General features: G+C 35.0%; 1 protein-coding gene across 2 annotated transcripts in view; it reads left to right on the forward strand.

Moving 5' to 3' along the window:
- Positions 1–23,286, forward strand: part of LOC138698154 (uncharacterized) — a 102,326-nt gene that overhangs the window by 71,721 nt on the left and 7,319 nt on the right. For both annotated transcript variants that reach the window (XM_069823900.1, XM_069823909.1), the window contains exons 8-10: positions 6,846–6,911; positions 9,592–9,752; positions 16,543–16,802. In XM_069823900.1, the coding sequence (XP_069680001.1) occupies positions 6,846–6,911; positions 9,592–9,752; positions 16,543–16,802 (487 nt within the window). The remainder of the gene's footprint in view (positions 1–6,845; positions 6,912–9,591; positions 9,753–16,542; positions 16,803–23,286) is intronic.

The raw sequence follows: 23,286 nt of genomic DNA on the forward strand, positions 1-23,286 counted from the left end.
GCACTTATTGCAGTGATTTCTCCATCAAAACTTGTTGTTCCATTTCCAAGAGATCTATAAAGTGAGAAGAGACAGCACGTAACACCTGCACCTGCAAACTTGTTCCCTGGAGATCAAGGATCCCTCATCGGTGTATAAATGAAGCCAGTTTTGTGGAGGGTACCTAATATTAATTGTCTCTAAAGACAATTGTTTCATTATTTCAGTGTTACTTCTGATTTCAGTATTTCTTTTGTTAAATTTAGATTATACTCTATATTTAATAGAGTTAAAGGGTTTGATTTAATTTGTAAGTTTTGTTTTAAATTCGGGATGTTGATTTTCTGTTTTAATTCTTGAACCATGGATATGAAACTTTTTTGAGTTTTTAATCTACAGAGAGGACTGTATGAATGCCAATTGTTTCCTGGTAATCTGACAAGTTTTTCATATTGGATCAGTGCTTTTTCTTCTATTGTCATTTTGATGCTGTTAATATTAGTGAGGAATCTCATAGAATGTATTGGAGTTGTTTTGATTCCATCAGTAATGAGCCTGAGAGCTTGGTTTTGAACACGTTCTATTTTGTTTATGAAAGGTGAAGTAATTAAAATTTCTTCGCAGTAAGTCAGCACTGGCTGTATAAAGATTTTGTATGTAGTGTTCAAAGTATTTCTAGAGCATCCCCATTTCTTTCCTGCTAGTCTTTTCAGAAGGGAGAATCTTTTACGAACTTTTTGAGAAATATATTTCAAATGGTTGATCCAAGTTAATTTACTGTCGAAAATAACTCTCAAGATATTTGGATTCATAAGTCCTAGGAAGGTGTTGGCCATTGTATTGGATATTGAATTCTCTTTCTTTTTTACCAAGTGAAAATAATAGGTAGTTACTTTTGCTTAAATTGAGTGTCATCAAATTTGATGTGTTCCATTCATGTAGTTGATTTAGAGCTTTAAGAGCAGAATTTTGAATTTTAACTCTATGTCTGTGAGGTCCGGAAGTTCACAAAACTATATCATCTGCAAATAGTGCTGTTTTTATGTTTGATTCCTCTAATAGGGAGGGTAAGTCATTTATATAAATATTGAATGAAGTTGTGCTGAGGACAGGGCCCTGGGGTAGACCTCGATATGTTTGTCTGTAACTAGAAAGTGAGTTATTGAATTCAGTAGCAATCAATCTTTGACTAAGGAATTCTGATATCCATCTGAACATATTGCTGGAGATACCTAATTTCTGGAGTTTTAATAATTAATTTATTTCTCCAAACAGGATCATATGCTAATTGAAAGTCAATAAATATTGCCAAGGTATCTTCTTTCTTGTTAAAACTGTCTTTTATTTCTTGGCTGAGGCATATGACTTGTTCATTGGTAGAGTGTAGTTGTCGAAAGCCGGCTTGTCTTGGTGATAAAAGATTTTGGGATTCTAAATACCAAGTTAATCTGTTGGAGATTATTGACTCCATAGTTTTGCTATCATGCTTAATAGTGCTATTGGTCGATAACTATTAACATCATGAGCAGTTTTCCCTTTCTTGTGAATTGTACAACGATTGCTTTTTTGCAAGCTGCAGGAATTGAGGTGTTCCATGATAAATTGAAAATGGATAAAAGTACAGACTTGGCTTTTTCACCCAGATGTTAAAAAAATTCTGAATGAATGTTGTCGGGACCAGGAGATTTCTTGGTTTTTAAATTTTGTATAGCTATAGTTAATTCTTTGGAAGTAAAATTTTGATGAAATGTTTCAGGTTTTGTCATAGTACTAGTAATATTGTTTTTATTATTTTTATGTAATTCTCTTTTGATAAATTTGTCAGTTTTTTTTTTATATTGGGATGTAATCTGTGAGAGTTTGAGTAATGTTTATTAAATGCATTTGCTGTATCTGTACTATCTGTTAGTGTTTTGTTATGAATAATAGGTTGGCTAGTATTTTCCTGTGTATTGTAAATATTCTTCAGAAATTTATATGTTTTAGTGCTATTGGTTCTCTCTCTCTCTCTCTCTCTCTCTCTCTCTCTATATATATATATATATATATATATATACATACATACATACATACATACATACATATATATATATATATATATATATATATATGTTGGAATAATTTATGATAGACATCGGATTTTTAGGCACTAAAAATTGCAGTTTTAGGCGCCTAAAATAAGCTCAAAATTTGTAACATTAGGCTCTATTTTAATGAAAATAGGCATTTTAGGCACATCAAGGTATCATACTTATTTCTTTCACTGAAATTTTTAGTTATACACTAAAATACGCACAAAAAAGTATGTTTAAACATTAAAAAAGAATACTATATTATATTTATAAACAGAGCTGCACAAATTTAATATATTGAAACTAATGAAATAATGATTATTGATATCAAGATTACTCATTTTAAGTTATTGAAATTCAGTTCCATGCTCAGACTTTATTATAATTATCTGCACAGTACACCACCAGAATTTTTTTCTAAATTCTCCACAGTTAACCTTTGCCTTTTGTCACTGAGAATCATTTTGAAAGCAGAAAAACTTCTTTCAACCGAAACTGATGTGAGAGGCGCAAATTTTAAATTAGGTACAATAGAAACATCAATACTTACTGGAACATTTACACTTTCCCCCGATATCACTCTTGATACTTTTTCCAACAATGAAAATCCTACATTCTTATTTAATACGTCGTCCCACTTATTTTTAACTTTTTTCCCAGTTTCGCCCAAAGCAGAATGTATGTTCACTTGAGCTTCCTTTACTATTGCTATTTGGCTACAAAGAGATTGTTTTTCACGTTCTAATTGTTCAATGCTTGCAGGTATGAAAGAAAAGTTTGATGTTATGTAGGCAATATCGTTTTTCACTCGTGAGTCATTCAGACAATCTTTCACTGCTTTCACACACGCTGCACTATCAGTTTCAGGTAATTTATCAATAACTGTGACCACTTCTTTAAAATACTTAGAATAATACACCACTGACTGAATCCAGGTTCCCCATCGTGTAACAACCGGCTGAGGTGGGAGTGGGATATCTGGAAAGTTCTCTCTGAATATTGAAATCCTGGATGGGGCTTTACAAAAACATTTTTTTGTGTTAGAAATAAACGAATTGACAAGAGGAAATTCATTCCGGATTGTTTCAGAAACCCTGTGAAGGCCATGTGCTAGACAGGTTACATGCGTGAGGTTAGGATAAAATGTTTTAAGAAGTGGAGCTGCAGCAACCATGTATGAGGCAGCATCAGTACAAAACAACAGAACTTTAGAATCGTCTATATTACCTGAGTATGAAGACTGTAGGCCTTTATTTACAAAATAAGCAATGGCTTGGCTATTCACTTTCGAAAGTTCCTTAACACATACGAGGTGTGGAATCGAAGGTCCATCAGGACTAAGTTTTCCTACTACCATATTTGCTATATACCTATTCATAGGATCTGAGGTTTCATCCACAGAGACCCATATGTAAGAATCACCTATATCCTCCCGAATGGAAGCTAAAGTTTCATTGTATATTCTGTCCAAGTAATTTTTTCTTAGGGTCGACTCAGATGGGATATTTTGTTTGCAGTATTTTTGTAAAAACTGTCTTAAAACCGGATTTTCAATTGCATTCCAGGGAATGTTAGCAGCAACAAACGCTCTGGTTAAATCAGCATAGAAATTGCTGCTGAGATTGGATGAAGTAGGCTGTGTTAGTAAAGGTTGTTGCAGTTGATTTTTCTGCTGAGCTTTAGCCTTATGAGCCGCTCCTTGCACATGCTGCTTTAGGTGGCACTTCTTTTCTTGCGAAATCTAAAAATGTAAAGTAAACTGAATTAAAATAAAATCCTAATTGTTGTATTGCCGTATTTCTGTCACAAAGTTAGTGGGTTCGAACAATCAAAATTTTAATGACCTGCAAATACTTTAACTATCGGAATTTAAAAGGTTAAAGTGTAGTGGTCTTAAAAAGAATTATACCTCAGGATAGCTCAGTCAATGTATAAATATTATAGGCCTACTCATTAAAATTAATAGAATTTATATATTTCAACTATTGTTACATACCCAAATCTTGCAGAATATTATTTTTCCATCATAAGTGAATTCTGAATATTCTGTTAGCCATTGCCGGATCAATGTAGATTTTGCACTTATATTTTTCGGCATTATCGCATTAAACTTCACAGGAAAACATCCTACCGCTCAAAACTTCTCAACACAAATAAGGTGAGGGAAAGAGCAACTGTTAACGAGCATTCAAATGAACCGTTGTTATTGAGATTCAATTGGACAAAAATACAAAGTTCCACTTATTGTTGCATTTCCTGGTAGTGTTAACACTAGGAGGGCCATTCTTTTAAATATTTTGTAACGGTTTACCCTACTAATTCGCAGTTTTACGACTTATCATAAATATTTCAAAAACACTCTTTCTCCAAAAATTGTGATTTTATGACACTCTGAAGGGCAGCACAGCTAATCGGTTTCAGACCGAAAACAGTCATTTTTATAGTATAGTATATCTCTGAATCGGTAGCAGCACATGTTGTGATTGTTGCCTGCTTCAAAACTAAGGTTGGTTCTTTGTCGGCATTTATGCCTCCAAACATGTTAAATTCGGTGAAATCTATTGCGAGTGTCGTGAGATTCAAAACATTTTGTTTCCTTTATCAATGGTTTCATGGCCGGTGTGAAGCAAACTTTCCACTTTTTAAATGCCTTAAATTTCGCAGTGAATGCATGTATAAATTATAAAAAGTAAGAGTAAAATGCGAAACTTTACAGTGAGTTAGGCATTTTTAGGCGAATATTAACAAATTAGGCTCTAATAACCGTTTTAGGGCATTTTAGGGCACTATAAAACTCTTTGAATACCTTTCAATTTCCATGAAACACAAATATTAATAATTATTTTTACTTTTCTCCTAAAGAAACAAAATAGGCATTTGCCCTAGAATCCGATGTCTGTTTATGAGTTATTAATAGGCTTGACGGCCACCAGCTCAGGCAGTACCATGCGTTTCCCTGCTGATTTGTAGTTGCACTTGGGCGTGGGTTGGATTCTTGCTTGAGATGATTACCTGGTTGGGTTTTTTCAGAGGTTTTTCCAACTGTAAGGCGAATGTCAAGTAATGTGTGATGAATCCTCGGCCCCATCTTGCCGTCCACACCTGTGGAGTAACAGTCAGCGCGTCTGGCTGCAGAACCAGGTGGCCCGGGTTCGATTCCCGGTCGGGGAAAGTTACCTGGTTGAGGTTTTTTCCGGGGTTTTCCCTCAACCCAATATGAGCAAATGCTGGGTAACTTTCGGTGCTGGACCCCGGACTCATTTCACCGGCATTATCACCTTCATCTCATTCAGACGCTAAATAACCAAAGATGTTGATAAAGCGTCGTAAAATAACCTACTGTACTACCCATCTTGCCAAATACCATCTCGTTATCAATTTCATCGATGTTAAATAACCCAGTAGTTGATACAGTGTCGTTAAATAACCAAGTAAAAGAATAAACTTGACCTGGCCTAAAGAAAAATAAAGTTAAACATGGAAGTTAAATTTTTTCTCCTCCAAAATGAAGAGAAACAAACACATTAATGAAAGGGGGGGGGGGGGGAAAGAGAGCCCTGTGAACCTAATATCTCGTCCACATGCCACCAGCACCTATAACAGCCCTGATTCGAATAGGCATGGAGACCACAGGATTACAGAAAAAGTTCCAATCTTCAGTGAAATCTTCCCAGGTATTCCACAACTCGTTTGTCTCGAAGTGGTTGTTGTGATTCTCAGTCACTTTTTCAATTCCACCCATGCATGTTCTGTAATAATCAAATCAAGTGACACCAGAAGCAAGTGAATAAGTTTGATCTCAGGACTCCTCTGAAACCATCTTTGAATGCTGCCAGCATGGTGCATAGGATGGCTATCTTGCTGAAGGAGTATTATTTCTACAAGATAATGTTCTTAGGTGGAAGGAAGGAATATATTTTCAGGAAAGTGTTCATATGTTTGCATATTGATTCAACCATTGAGTGTTCTAGAACACCAGCACCTTTGTAAGATATTCCCCTCTCCCCAATATGAGATGCTGAAGTGACCTGACCTTGCATGTCGGTTAAGGCTATCCTTATATGTAATTGGCATTGACAGGACTTTCGTAATGATTTGAGACCACTGACTGTTATGTAGGTCAATCTTTATTTACAGTTCAACATCATTATGTTATTTTATGTTGTTAAGTAATGCTGAATGCTTGGCAATAAAGCCTTTAACTCTCTTGCTGTCCAATATAGGAAAAGTATCAAAATGTATACCTGTTTTAATGTAGGCACCATGTTTTTATGTTATGGCGGTTATATCACATACACACAACCCCCAAACTGTTTGGAGGACCGCATCTGCTGTTGGTTAGCACATTCATATGATTAGCTGGGAGGACTGTCAGACAACTCCACTGGCCATATCTCCCCTTCACCACTTAGGAAATGTTTATGCATGCCATGGCGAGTCCACATGATGAAATGGCATTTCCTCCCTTTTTTGATGGAACAGTTACACCATTCTGACTCGGTCTCCAGAGCCTCATATGTTAAAAGCAGGTTGCTCCACAGGAAGGTGAGGATGGGATTTGAGTAGGAGAGGTTATGGAATGCATTTCACTACTCCTTGCAACCCCATGTTATTTTATGGACTTGGTTATATGAAGTGAATAAGAAATAATCAGTGCTTGTGTTCAATTTCTGTAAAATGCAAATAAAAATAAGTTAAATAAAACTGTGGTACTGTATACATAAAATGTCATTATAAATTAAATTTGTTATTGTTTTTATGTCATGTCACATTAAAGTTCATATGTTTTTTCAGAAACTGAAGTACCACATAAGGAAGCATACAGGGGAAGGACTGATCAATTGTGAGATATGCAGCAAGGTAAATATTAATTTATATCCTAGGAACATTATATGTACTTGCTCGGCACTTTCAATACAATGAAATGTTTCAGTATGGGTGGTGAAGTACTTAACTTTTTTTTTTAAGTATGTGGCTCACAGCATTTCATTATACTACTGGTACACTAACTAATATTCTTAAAAATGTACTGAACATTAGTAAATTACAGCTTTAAAGAGTTCTTGAACTTTGGGAATGTCAAATGGTTTAATAGATCTTTTTTTAAGTTGATGTACATGATGTGTATGTGATGAGTTGTTTCTTGAAGTGTTCATCTAATTGTTGTTATTAGAAAATTCATAAGACTTATACTACGCTTATATCAGATGGAAGTAAACACACCCATAAATATTTAAATTTGTCCTGAATACATCAGAGTCAAAGAAATTTATATTTTTTATATTTGATTTAATATGTGATTGTGTATACAGGGTGAAAGGGGTATAACTGCATTAGTTTGAACTATAGGCATCCAACAAGGAAAACTCGGTGCGCAGAAACCAGTGGGTGTGACTGTCTCGCACAGATGGCATATGCTCCCATTTCCAGCATCTTTCAAGCCTACTGCAGGGGAGTAAGAGGGGTATAGCATGCGCGCCGTGAGGAGTCTGAGCTGAGTTTTGTTTGTAGGATGCCTATAGTAGTAGATATCAATTAAACTAGTAGACAAGTTCGAATAACCGTTTCTCTGTCTATAATGATTATGGAAAAAATCGAGTTTCTATTAAGAGATTGAAAGTTGATATGTTGCAGCAGCACAATACTTTGTTTACAGCTGTGGAAGTACGAAGCCTAATTCTGTAGTAATAAACAAAGGATTCATTTCTGAATAATTTCGAGGGAAAAATTGTTCCAGAGCCGGGTATCGAACCCGGGACCTTTGGTTTAACTTTACAGGGAGTTATACCTGAAATCTTGATTTGCGGATTCATTTCTGATTGTATCAAGAGGTCTTTCATTGAGGAGATGATTGATAACAGCTAATTTTTAGGGCAGTGTGCTTTCTAGAGAAAAAAATTCATACATGTACTGTTATGTTTACGAATAAAGTAAACAGAACGAAATACTTAAAGATAACCTTGCAATTCATAATAAACAAACATAAGTAGGCTAATTCTCAACATCAGCAGGCCTATTGTATTAAGAGTTTGTGAATAATAAAAAACCCTAAAATTTATTAACATATCCATACTTTCAGCTGAATTACTCTGCAAGAAATAAAAACAAATTGCACTAGAACTTGACAGTAATCATATCTGTGCAGAACAAATAAGATAATGCAATAAACTTTATCACACATAAAGAGAGGCTAGTAATCTGAGCCCTCTATTTCTACAGGCTAGAATCACAAAGTCTCTATAACTCTCGTTGTGTCACAGCAACAAACATTCTCGGATTTGACATTCTTCTGTTAGGAAATCTCATCTGATACAGCTTTACTGATTCATGGGAATTCTGTCTTGATTCCCCATAAATTAAAAGCATATCTAGGTACTCATGATTAGTAAATTTTGGCGCTGTCCTTAATTAACTTCACCTTTAGAATTCTACGAACAGACTGGCATAAGACTTGCTAATACTGAAATACAACGTAAGAATGTAGATAGACAGTCTACACTTGCCAAGCAACTCTTAAGTGCAGCGATGCCGGATTTCTCTGAAGATTCTGTCATACTGTAAATGTATTTTTAATCAGTTAATTTAGTATATTATTACACAAATGAAACATTTTTCGAAGAATGACGAAGGAATATTTTTTCCTGCTTGTTCTTCGCATTGATATGTTACTATTCATACATCTCAATATACAGTAGTTTTACCATAAATGGGTGTGAAACTTCAAATAATTTCTTTCGGCTAAACTGTTATTCAAATACCAAAATGACATTTGACGTTTTTGTTACTTACAATCTAAAGATTCTGTTCTTAAAATTAATGCAGTAATACCCCTTTCACCCTTTATACACATGGTTTGAATGAACCTGATGTTCTCTGAATATTTACTGAGTACATTTTAAATTATCCATACATCATATTCTAAAATAGTCATCTCAAAGGCATACGTGTATAAACATCCCTATGAATTTTTCATGAAGGGATAAGATTATGGTGTTGAGTCATATGATATCATATAGAAATCTTGTGTTTTAGGACAAATGGAATTATGTATTAGGCCTTTGTCATAAATGAGAAATGTTCCTTAGTTTCCAAGTCTGTTAAAAATACCCTATGTTAAGTTTGTCGTAAAGTAATGTAAAAAAATTAGCATAAATATTCACAGGAAAACATATGCAATTGACATAATTGTCGTGCTCAACATTAATGCAAAATAGGTATTTTAGATTAAACTTAATAATAAGGACCACTGTCATGGGAAAATGGGAAATGTCTGACAGCCTTATATTAAAATGTTAGAAGGTGAGAAGTCGAAAAACTCAAGTTGGATGTCACTGGAAAACAACAGTATTTGGGAAAGTGTACATTACACTGCTAAAAAGAAAAAAAAAATCACTGTTATTTGTTATTGTTATTATATTATGTTATTAATTATTACATATAAAACTACAAAGGAACAGAATAATTTCAAAGCGCTCATTTAATTTTTTGAGCAGTGTAGTTGAGTATTAAAATTACAAATAAATTTTTGTTCTTCTTGCAGTCATTTACGAACAGCTTTGCCTTAAAAGAACATCGTGTTATTCACAATCGTCAAACTCAGATCCTCTGTCAGCAGTGTGGCAAAGGTTTCAACAGTGAGAAATATCTCCAAAGACATGTTGCTATTGTCCATGAACCATCGCATACTTTCACCTGTCCTTTGTGAGTATACTATAATTAATTAACTTTGAAAATATTTTCGTTTTATATTAAAGATGTAGGTTATGTTCCATAAACGAAGGGATCGCAGTACTTCTCGTAACTTGTATAGAACATTTTTAGGAAATAGATTATTTTCAAAAAAACAGATAGAGTATGAATGAATAAATGTGATATTTCTTTAAGTATTAATCAGCGGTTAAGTGCCTGAAACTAATTTACTGAGTCTATCCAGATTTATCTACGATTTTTGGTCCTACAGAATACATCTGTTATGGTAACAATTAATATTAAAGGAGAAAAATTTGCTCCAGCATCGGGGATCAAACCCAGGTCCCTGGTTCTATGTACCAAGCGCTCTCACCGTTGAGCTATGCCAAAGTTCAATCCACAGCACCGGATTGAACCCCTGTCCTCCAGTATTTTTCTCTTTGTGGCCTGACTCCAAGTTGGGCATGTCATGGTTTTTAGAAAAATAGTCTTTGAAGAAGGCCATGTTTCAAGCATAGGCTACATGTCCAAAGCTCCCTAGTATGTAGTTTACAAGTCCTCTAGTTGCTAGTTACTAGTGTATTGTATGAATTTGAGCTTTGAGACACAGCCTTAGTCTCAAATGGAAAACAGACGTAGTGAAACAAGCTTCTAAACCTCACTACACTTGGTGACATTAGTCGCTAATGCTGCTCGCCTACTCTAGTTACAATTATGCTGAGTCATGGATGCTGTTGCCAGACTGCTCGTCTACTCTAGTTGCAATCACACTCAATCACGGACACTATTGCTAGACGCACTTCCCATGCATCTGATTGTTATCAAGGATCTATGAAAATAAAAAAGTTACTACTGAGTAGTTTTGTTTTATTTCGAATATAATGCATATTTTACAATTTCGATACAAAAATCGAGTAAATTCTCGCACCTCCCTTGGTAAACATTGGTGCCTCATCACTCATCAGGGAGGCGCACCTCACAGTTTGAAAAATCTTGTAATAAACAATGCATTTAAAAAAAATGCTACATTTGAATCATCTAGTAAGAGTCTGTCCATGTATTCTGGGTCCCTATCACCACGGCATGGCGCGTCCTCAGGTTGCGGAAGAGGAGACGGCCTGCAGATATGGAGGGTAGCTACGAATATATTGAATAAGCAGTCATGGACAGCCGATGAGGGGTGGTCCTCCAGCTTGGGGGTTGAGCAAAGGACTAACAACCCATCACCGTAAAAAAAAACAGCTTGTTACGAATCCATACAATAAGTCTCGGAATGGGACTGATTCTCTGGCACGACTGCAGCAAAGGAATAAGGTTATGAGATTTGGTACTTGGAATGTAACTAGTCTTTATAGAACAGGAGGGGTAACAAGGGTTACAAGAGGTTAGGTTAGATGGGAATGGCATATCACAAATAGGAGATTACTTGTTGTATTATGGGGAAGGAAACAATAATCACCAATTAGGAACAGGATTCTTTGTTCATAAAAGAATAAAATCAGCAGTAAAATGGTTGAATTTATCAGTGACAGGTCATATTTAGTACTTAAGGGTAGATGGTGCGATATCGTAGTTATAAATGCTCAGAAGAGAAAGACGACCATATAAAGGATAGCTTCTATGAGGAACTGGAACATACTTTTGATCAGTTATCTAGATATCACTTGAATATTTTATTGGGGGATTTCAACGCTAAAGTAGGACGGGAGGATATTTTTAAACCATAGGCATCACGTTGGAAAAAAGAGCCTACATGTAACTAGTAATGTCAGTGGAGTTAGGTTAGTCAACTTTGCCATATCAAAAAATTTGTCAAAATACAACATTCCCCCATAAGGATATATATAAATATACTTGGACTTCTCCAGATGGATTGACACACAATCAAATAGATCACATCTTGATAGATAAACGGAGACACACTAGTATAGTAGACATTCGAACTTTCAGGGGGGCAGACTGTAATTCTGAACATTATTTGGTAATTGGAGAATTAAGAGAAAGACTATCAGCAGCCAAGTGAGTAGAGCAACAAGTTAATATTAGTAAATTCAGTATTATGAAATTAAAGGATGAGGAAACTAAGCAACATTATCAGGTCGAAATTTTGAATAGGTTTGCCACTTTAGAAAATTCCGACGAAGTTGAGAAAGAGATATTAATAGCGTGTAAGAAAATATCAGAGATAGTATCAAAATTGCAGCTGAGCAGAGCATAGGTTATTATGAAACTAAGAAAAAAAACTGGTTTGATGAAGATTGTTGCATGGTAATAGAAAGAAGGAAACAGGCATAATTGAAATTCTTACAGGATCCAGTTGAGAATAGAGATAATTATTTCAATGAAAGATGGGAAGTAAGTTGTACACTTAGGAATAAAAAGAGAGGTTACTTGAAGGAAAAACTGAATGAGGTAGAAACAAATATAGGGTTGGGCAGATAAAACCAGCCCGTGTTATGACATTGATAGGTACTAATGATTTGAAACAAACTTCAAATGGAATGAAAATAAAATGCATTTACCTTCATAATAAATGTTGGAAGTGCCCTCCATCTGCATCTAGACACTTCTGTGCACGTTTTAACAGGTTCATGAAAACACGTGTCAATTCCTCATGGGTGATAAATTCATTAATTCGCGTCGTAAGTTGAGGAGTCCGGACAGAAGGAGTTCTGTTCCTTGTTACATTTTTTATGGATCCAGTTGAGGAGTCTGGACAGAAGGAGTTCTGTTCCTTGTTACATTTTTTATGGATCCAGTCGTATGCCATTTTCGCACCAAATCTTGAATGCTGCTTTTCGCTGGTACTGAGTGAAGCGGATATTTGTCTCTGAATAATTGTTATGTTTCCTGGTCTGTACGTACACCTCTACAATGAATATTCGCTCTGGTATTGAATAAGTCATGCTTATTTAAAAAATAACTCTTTACATGTGTTTAGAACGTCTGACTTTAAAAAACAACTCTTTACATGTGTTTAGAACGTCTGACTTTTAAACAGCAACCAGAAGAGGTTATAAGCAACAATGGCGCAACAACAGTGACACAGAACACGTGGAAGATACAGTAGCCAACATAATTACATTTTCAAGAAAAAAGAAAGAAAAGAAAACAATACTGCACCCTACATAATTTATCTTCCAAATCATATGACATGAGATGGGGCCAGTTTTATCTGCCCAACCTTGTAGTATGAATAAAAACATTCGAGATTTATATAAGGGTATAAAGGAATTTAAGAACGGATATCAGGCAAGGGAAACGTAATCAAGGATGAAAATGGTGATATGCTTGCAGACTCTCATTCAATCCTGAACAGATTGAAAAACAGTTTTGGGCAACTAATGTACATAGGTCAAATACAAATGATCAGGACGAAATTCAAATACAAACTGCTGAACCATTTATAGAAAATCTGAGAAAGTGCAAGATCAAATTCCAGTAGAATTAATACAAGAGGATAGAAGTGCATTATCTAGCGAAATTTATAAACTTGTACTTGCTATTTGGGAAAAGGAAATTGTACCAGAACAATGGAAGGAGTCCATAATTGTACCTATTTTTAAGAAGGGGGACAAGACTAACTGTGGTAACTTTCGAAGAATATCGCTTTTGTTGACGTACAAAATTTTGTCCAATATTCTTCTGAGAAGATTAACTCCATACATAGATGAAATTATTGGGGATCATCAGTGCGGTTTTAGGTGTAATAGGTCGACTATTGACCAGATATTTTGTATTCGACAGATATTGGAGAAAAAATGGGATTATAAGAGTACAGTACATCAGTTATTCATAGATTTCAAAAAGGCATATGACTCGGTTAAGAGAAAAGTTTTATATAATATTCTTATTGAATTCGGTATTCCCAAGAAACTAGTTCAAGTAATTGAAGCGTCGGCTGGAACAACGTTATAAGTTACATTTGGTAAAATTTACAGGAGCTGCAAAAATTTGTACATGTACAACGTTGTTCTTATAGGGTAGCAAACTTTTGAGCAGACAAATTTCACGTACTGCATTGATGGACAGTTGCAAGCCAAAGAGTATAGCAAGGTAACATGACATACAACATTATTACATGGAAACACGCCGAATGAAAATTTTGTAACTTACAATGTTGTTCTGGCCGACGCTTCAATTAAAATGTGTCTCAATGAAATTTACAGCAGAGTCTGTATAGGCCAGTTTCTCTCTGATGCTTTTTCAATTCACTGTGGGCTAAAGCAAGGAGATGCACTGTCACTTTTACTTTTTAACTTCACTCTAGAATATGCCATTAGAAAAGTTCAGGATAACAGAGAGGGTTTGGAATTGAACGGGTTACATCAGCTTCGTGTCTATGTGGATGACGTGAATATGTTAAGAGAAAATTCACAAACAATTAGGGAACACAGAGAAATTTTACTTGAAGCAAGTAAAGCAATAGGTTTGGAAGTAAATTCCGAAAAGACAAAGTATATGATTATGTCTCATGACCAGAATATTGTACGAAATGAAAATATAAAAATTGGAGATTTATCCTTCGAAGAGGTGGAAAAATTCAAATATCTTGGAGCAACAGTAACAAATATAAATGACATTCGGGAGGAAATTAAATGCAGAATAAATATGGAAAATTCGTGTTATTATTTGATTGAGAAGCTTTTGTCCTCTAGTCTGCTGTCAAAAAATCTGCAAGTTAGAATTTATAAAACAGTTATATAACCGGTTGTTCTGTATGGTTGTGAAACTTGGATTCTCAATTTGAGAGAGCAACAGAGATTAAGGGTCTTTGAGAATAAGGTTCTTAGAAAAATATTTGGGTCTAAGAGGGATGAAGTTACAGGAGAATGGAGAAAGTTACGCAATGCAGAACTGCACGCATTGTATTCACCTGACATAATTAGGAACATTAAATCCAACCAGACATTTGAGATGGGCAGGGCATGTAGCATGTATGGGCGAATCCAGAAATGCATATAGAGTGTTAGTTGGGAGACCGGAGGGAAAAAGACCTTTGGGGAGGCCGAGACGTAGATGAGAGGATGATATTAAAATGGATTTGAGGGAGGTGGGATATGATGATAGAGATTGGATTAATCTTGCACAGGATAGAGACCGATGGCGGACTTATGTGAGGGCGGCAATGAACCTGTGGATTCCTTAAAAGCCATTTGTAAGAGCCTGTTTGGTTTGAGGAATTGGATAACATTAGGAAGGAGTCATTCTTTCAAGAAGGGAAAGCGGATTCATTCTCAGAGCCCCTGCAGATGATTTGTTAGTTAGGATTTATACATTGATTCATGAGAAAGGGTAAGCAGACTATCCTTCACAGTGCCACCAAATGGAAGGAAAGCATTAATACAGTTCATTTGCAGTCTGGTGCCTCAAGTTAAGAACATTGATTTTTCTACTCCAGTGTCGTTCAGATTATTTGCACATTGCTTGAGTAGACCAAACCCCCACCAATATGAGGTCATTCTAAGACTGTTTCTCCCCCTTTTTTCTTTTGGCAATATTGGAATATTTAAGGCTTAGATGAGAAGTTGAGTTTGTGAAGGACATTGTACGAAGTTGTGCTGATATGTTGTTGTTTTCTAATGCCAGGCATTTGACAATAAAGTCATTTGACCTCTTGCACTCCAATATTTTTCAAAGATATTATCATGACCAGCCACTGAAGCACAGATTTTGAGGTGTTCCGAATCCATTTCTTGGTTTGAGTTGCACAATGGACAGTTAGGGGACTGATATATTCCAATTCTATGCAGGTGTTTGGTCATGTGCTGATATGTAGTACCATTGATCAATCCAAGTGATTTCTCATCTGGACATATCATCTAGATGCTTCTCCTTATAAATAGGCTGAGAGTGAAATTGATTAATAACCAATTTTTAAAATCTTAATAATGAATTGTTCGATACCGGCTTGGGCTGATTATTACCTGCTTGAGTTTTTTTCGCAGTTTTCCCCAACTGTGAGGTGAATGTCAGGTAATCTGTGGTGAATTGTCTGCCTCATTTCGCTAAATACAATCTCGCTATCACCAATCCTATTGATGCTAAATAACTGAGTAGTTGATACAGCGTCATTAAATAACCAACTAAAAAGCAACAACAAAAAAATGAAATCAAATAATAGTTATTTATGAAACAAGTGGATAATCTTAATAATAATGGCATGAGTGAATGTTTGTCTCACGAACAATAGTGAGTTTTATGTTCAGTTCTGTGTTACACACTTTACAGCGTATGTTGTCGCCCTCTTCGAAACGCAGTTGCAATTGCATTCAGTTTAGAGCTTTTGTCTGACTACATTGTATTATGTTTACACTACTGCACATAGAGTCATGATCACAACCACCTTGCCATTAAGTGACAGTGGCACCAGTAGGCCTAGTATTTAGAAATTATAGGAAGCCACTACAATGAAAAAAAAGCAGGCAGCGGCAGAGAGCACCATAGGGTCGAATAGGCAAGCAACAACCAACCTAAAATCCGTCCATGCTGGGACAAAGTGTCGTCGCTGATGATTACACTGAACAGAAAAAGGTATTGAACTATTGAACATTAAACGTAAACAAACAACAACAACCCTTCTCGTCTCTTACAAACATCTCAACAAATAAACAAAAAAACATTTTCAACGGTAACTTCGAAACGAAGCGTCAAAAGACATATGTTGTTTAATAAAAAGGGTTTCTTATTATTAGATCTATCATCCCTCAGAGTTTGTGGCAGAGGTTTTGAATCACCCTGTATAGTAATAATAATAATCTTACCAAGATTAACATAATGTGTTACTTTCGCTTGTTCGTAGATGCCCAAAGGCGTTTTCACAACAAGCTCGCCTCAAGGCACATCTCATGACTCACACGGGCGTGAAACACATCAAGTGCCTTCTGTGTGAAAAGGCGTACTCTGTACGCAAATCTCTGCGGCGTCACTTATTGGAAAAGCACGAGATCTCACCAGATCATCCACAGTACAAACACTGCTTCTATGCTATGTCTGCTGCTGAGGCTGGCTTGCACATTCCAGAAGGTGTCCCTACTAATGTCAGTGGTGACCCAACTGAAGGTAAGATAATCACTTAATAAATGTAGTTAATTTTCTTTGAAAGAAGTCAGCCTTGGTAGCGCAGTATAATGCTGGCCTTCTTTGCTCGAGGTTGCGGGTTCGATCCTGGCTCAGGTTGATGGCATTTAAATGTGCTTAAATGCGACAGGTTCATATCAGTAGATTTACTGGCATGTAAAAGAATTCCTGCGGGACAAAATTCCGGCACATGGCGACACTGATATAACCTCGGCAGTTGCGAGCGTCATTAAATAAATCATAATTTTCTTTTTCTTTGAAAGAAACATTATGAATTTGGTATCCACATGACACTTCATTGCCAGATTATTTGTGAGATTATAGTTTCAATGTTTTACTTACAGTGACATTTACTGTACTTACAAGTATGATGTTGCTGTGAAGATTATATTATTTGCAATATTGGTGTGTAAAGAAGGGAATAATACTGCTGAATGTAAAGTATTTCACATTTAGTAGATGCACGAGATTCAGCATAGAAAAACAAATTGAATCAAATGATGTACCTATAGTGGTACTGTACTTTGTTAATTTATGATACTCACTTGTAAGCAGTGTGACATTAGCATATAATTGAAGGATTCAGAGCCATAGTGGGCCAAGCGCCATTTATTAAAAACGGAGAAAACAAGGGTTAAAGTTAAGTGAATACCATAGTTTAATGCAGATTGACATATCATTTAGTTTTAATGTGTATACTTTATATTACTTGCTATATGTTTCCATTGAATTATGGTAATAACTTCATTTTAACCCTTGTTTTCTACGGTTTTAGTAAATGGTGCTTGGCCCGCTATGGTTCTGAGCCCTTCAATTCTGATTTAAACTTGTAGCTTAATGCAGCAACTAATACATGCACTGTAATTGAAATTTATGGAATTACTTAAGTTTTTTCTCTGAAGGGATGTCCTTAATCTTTAAGCAAATTTATAATTTTATCAATAAGTAATAATAATAATACTAATAATAATAACAATAACAACAACAATAATAATAATGTGTTATTTATTGTCACCTAACAATTTGGTCCTGCTGGCCCTTCACATTCCTGTATGCTGACCACCATTTCTGTTCTTATACTAACTTACATTATTTTATAAATTTAGTGAACGACTCATGCACTTCTCTTCCTTTATTCAACACTGTGTCCTTCTGTCTCCATTCATTTTCACTTACCACTTCCTCTATTTTGTATTTTAATCTCTGTCACTATTTACCATTCTAAATCTATCTTAATCTAATTCCCCTATCCCTAATACTGCATTTACTATTTAATTTAGTGTCTATTTTCCCTACACATACTATTCATTTTTGTTTCTATCTCTTTCTTATTTTACTCATATGACATAAAATATTTTTTCGAATTCTCTATCCCACCCAGTACTACATTTCTTTCTTTCATACTTCTTAGTCCTTACTGACAACCATCATGGCTAATTCCTACTCCTAGCTCACTTTACTTCTTACATCACTTCACTATTTCATAGTAGTAGTAGTAGTAGTAGTAGTAGTAATAGAAGTAATAATAATAATAATAATAATAATAATAATAATAATAATAATAATAGTAATAATAATTGAAAAAAAAAAACATTTTCTTCGTAGTTTTCCTTGTTTTGTCTGCAAGAAGCAGTTTAAAATAGCTTGAATCTCAGTTGATGGATTATTCATTCATTCATAGTGTTCTGTCCAAGGGCAGCTCTTTCACTGCAAATCCAGCATTCTACAATCTTTCCTATTTTCTGCCTTCCTCTTATCTCTGCATATCGAGGGTACCATGCCAGAAGTGTGTATCAACAAATCTGCAACTTTACATTAGAGCCATTTAAATACGACTAATTTTTTCCATTCTTGTCTACATAACAAGGTACTTTCTTTGATCCTTCCTCATACCCATTGTAATCCTCAAATGTTCGTTTTCAAACATAAATAGGTTCTATTAAAATGTTTCGTCCCATGCTGTGGCATCATGGTCTAAGGCATCCTGCTTAGGACTCATGTTATGGAAAGCACGCTGGTTCAAGTCCTCATGGGGGAAGAAATATTCTCATGAAATTTCGGCCAGTGTATAGGACCAGTGCCCACCCATCATCGAGATGCACTTGGGGAACTACGATAGGTAGTGAAATCTGGTTACAAAAGCCAACTATAACGGTTGGGGGGGATCATCATGCGATACCTCCATTCTGGTTAGATGATCGTCCACTTCTGCTTCAGCGTGTGGTATTGAGGCCAGCAGCCGGCTGGCCGATTATGATCCTTCATGGGCTGTCATGCCTCGGATTATTATTATTATTATTATTATTATTATTATTATTATTGTTATTATTATTATTTATTAATTTTTTATGTTTCAATAAAGCTACATTTCCTTTTGGTATGATGCGCTCGATATGATCCACGTATCTCAATGTTGTCTATCATTTGATATTTTCTTCTCCCCCGAACTTTTTTTCCATTCACCATTCCTTCCAGTGCATCTTTCAATAGGCATTTTCTTCTTATCCATTGGCAGGGTGCAATGTTTTGATTTAAATCATGATTTTAATCTGTAGATTTTTATAACCCTGCACCACATGAGTACAATTGTATACCATCAGCACATGCATGGAGTATATTTTTACCCCAACATTTTAATATCAGAAACAATAATTATTATTGGTATCAGTTTTTTGTATTTTATGTAATTTAAATATTTATTTCTAACTTCACATTAAGAACAAATTACATTTTTACAGAATTTTAATCACTAATTAGTTGTGGAAAAAAATTGAATATGCTCTTAATTTATACTAGTTCTGTTATATTTGAACATATTTATTCTGGTTGGTTTAATTTATTACATTATCAAAACTTCACGGAAGCACATCCTACTCTGAGAAATCAGACTCATGTTTATGATTAAAACATTTTTTCACACAACATAAACCAAATGTCTTTATATATGAGCTTTTGACACATCTGACACACGTTTGTTTATAGTTTTGCGATCTATGCTTCTCGAGCACCTTTCACAATGACCACTGAATTTTATTTCTCCTGAATTTGATGGTGAAGCGTCATGTTTCTGGCTGAATCGCCCTATAATTGAATGGATGTACTAGATATTTTTGGAATTCACACTAACATCTAAAATATCATCATCAATAAGACAAAACCATATTTCCAATGGTAATTTGGGTTCACGACCTTTTCCTTTCCAGATAGATGGGTGACTTATATTATAGCCTCTTGTTCTCCTGTCTCAAGGGGATTCATTTTTTTTGCCAGACTGTACTATCCGTTCATTTTCATTCATTCATAGTGTTCTGCCCAAGGGCAGGTCTTTCACTGCAAACTCAGTATTCTCCAGTCTTTCCTTTTTCTGCCTTCTTAGTCTCTGCATATGATCCATATATCTTAATGTTATCTATAATCTGATATTTTCTTCTGCCCCGAACTCTTCTCCAATTCACCATTCCTTCCAGTGCATCCTTTAAAAGGCAGTTTCTTTTCAACCAGTGACCCAATCAATTCCTTTTCCTCTTCCTGATCAGTTTCAACATCATTATTTCTTCGCCCACTCTTTCCAACACTGCTTCGTTTCTTATTCTGTCTGTCCATTTCACACGCTCCATCATTCTCCATATCCACATTTCAAATGCTTCTAGTCACTTCTCTTCATTTCGTCGTAATGTCCATGTTTCTGCCCTATACGATGCTACACTCCACACAAAGCACTTCACTAGTCTCTTCCTTAGTTCCATCCATCTATGTATATAGAATCATCTTTATCTTCATAAATCACCATCATCATAAATTTCCATATATTCTTCTTCGGATATATTGTTGTGGTCACTATCTGATAAATGATCATTATCGCTATCATGTTCATCACTAGGGGGCGGATGTTGATGACCTAAAAATCTACTTAAAATGATCATTAAAATGCCCTTAAACTAATGGAAAAATGACATGAAATTAAAAGAAAATGACATTTAAATATTATTCACCGTACTCGCACCACAACTTCTTAAAAATTAGTCACCTTGTTTCAATGACTGCCCTGCAAATGTCGGAGAGAGGAGGCAACTTCCTGGAATTTGGCTAAGATAAAGAAAGAACATGCAACAAAATGAAGGTTTCAGGGAAAACTATAGATTTTAATGAGGGTTTACAGTGTGTTTCAATCAGGGGAGGTCCATGTTAGTGCTTTCATTCTCCGTCTCCTCCTCCTTCCGCACTTCATTTTGTTACCAGATCTTCCAGATGAGGGAATGTGAATGACAAAACAAATTGCGGGTGCAGTGTGCATTCTTGCAAACTTTTGTGTTAAAAATATTGTTTACTATAGTAGACATTCTTTCCGAACCATGTTGAGAAGACAACGTCCTGTCCAGGACATGGTGAAAGTTTCACCACCTTCCAAACAAATTCTAAAGGCATCCTCGTACTGACAAAAGAACAGTAGCGGTCAAAGTCTTCACTTAAATTAAGCTGCTGTCAAGCATTTTATATTACTTCTGTTAGTGAAATGAAGCCTTCAGTGGAATGAGGGCTGGACTTTAGAGACTGTTCCAAACTATAAAACTCAAACTTCACCGTTATTCACTTATTCAGTAGGCAATTACTACTGACCTATTTGGTTAGAAAATGATTTAACAGACCTATCGGTAAAGAAGAAAGTAAACTACATTCCAAATGATCTAAAACTTCTTCAAAGTATTAAAAATGACCAAAAAACCCCGAAAAAATATAAAAATTACCTATTAGTTCAAAAACGTCAAAAATACAAAAATGCAAATATAATATATTACTTTTTTACGTTGATATCAACATAGAAAGGATTTATATATTAATAGATATTGTCCTAACGAGAAAAATAAGATGACTTTTCATCAACATCCACTCCCTATTCATCACCCTCAATATACTCTTCTTCATCAAGCCAATAATTAATTTGCCGAGTTTGTGGCCTTGTTCTGCCATTGAGTTGAAAGTATGGATGTAAATACAGCCCCCTTATCTGTTATACTCTGAGGTTTTTAAAGTGAAATTTGACTTTACATGAATACACTCATGGATTAAAAATTCATCCCAAACTGAAAAACGATGCTTACACCCCAGAAACTAAACCAATAATATGCCACAACAATGCACAATATTTGTTTGAGAGGTATTATAAATATGAAGATAATAAAAGCATTTATTCATTGTTGAAAATGATTTTGAATATTGTTGGAGTAAAATTTATCCCAACGCATGTGCTGACGAGTTAATATACATCACTGATTTAAGTAAAAATTACTTTTATGATACAAATCACTGAATTATTTTTAAAATTATATTTATTATTAATTTTTGAAGTAATAAATTTACAAATATATCCTATGACCTGTATGTTAACAATATTGACATACCTATTGGGAATTTAGAAATCTTCTCACTATTCGTGAGCTCCCACAAGGAACAAAGAGTACTTAACCATATAAATGTTTACAAGTTCAGTGAACCATTAATTTTGTTTTGACAATGAAACTCCTACAAGTACATAGCTGGAAATACATTTTGTGATTGGTGGAAATATACCTAGTTTTAGAGAGGCAAGTGTTACAAAAAAGTAAAGAATGCTAATGAACTTGGTTCATTTCGAATATAGGTGATGCTTCAGGAGAGCAATTGATCCTTTCAATGCAGCTAAAGTTACAATCGGAATAATAGATCAGTTTGCATTCTTATTATCTTATTGCTTGTAATGTAATGTTGTTCAAATTCAGTCTGCAATTTCTTTTTAGTTTGTTTTGTGCCATTAGTAGTAACTTGCTAATATAGAAGAATCACTTAATTGAAATGTATTCAGTTGTTCTACTTGTAAAAGCCTAGCAAGAAAGTTGCTGATAACTTACAGTGAGTAAGCCAGGCCGAAAACTTGATCTAGTATGGGCAGAATTTAAAAAACTTTCCACTTCAAATGGGAAAGACATGAAAGCTAAATGCAAATCATGTAGTTCAGAAATGCAGAGATTAGTTGCTACAATGAAGTTACATTCAGAAATGTAATAGCATTAAAGGTAATCAAGAAAAAAAATTAGGATACTGCAACATCTGACAATGAAGATCAAAATTTAAGAGGCAAGTCCAGTAGTTGCACGTTCAGTAACAAAACAAATGATGTCATTAATGTTACAGATCAGCTATCCACAGATAGATCAACTCTAAAAATTAAGCAAAGTCTGCTTAGTTCCTTTGTCGTCCAAACAAGAGAAAAATGCAAAGAGAAGTTAAATACACAAGTTGCAAAACTCTGTTATGCTACAGTTTCTTCTGTCGCATTCAGCTATGAAACAGAAGAAATGCTTAAAAAATATGTTGTAATGTATCATACCCTAATTCATAATATTGTTAAAAAACAGTATTTAGAACGATTCTTCATTGTTCATCCCAGGTAGTTCATAAACAATACAACATACACCAATCTGAGAATAAT

This window comes from Periplaneta americana, chromosome 1, assembly GCF_040183065.1.
Source record: "Periplaneta americana isolate PAMFEO1 chromosome 1, P.americana_PAMFEO1_priV1, whole genome shotgun sequence".
In the NCBI taxonomy this organism is placed as follows: Eukaryota; Metazoa; Arthropoda; class Insecta; order Blattodea; family Blattidae; genus Periplaneta; species Periplaneta americana.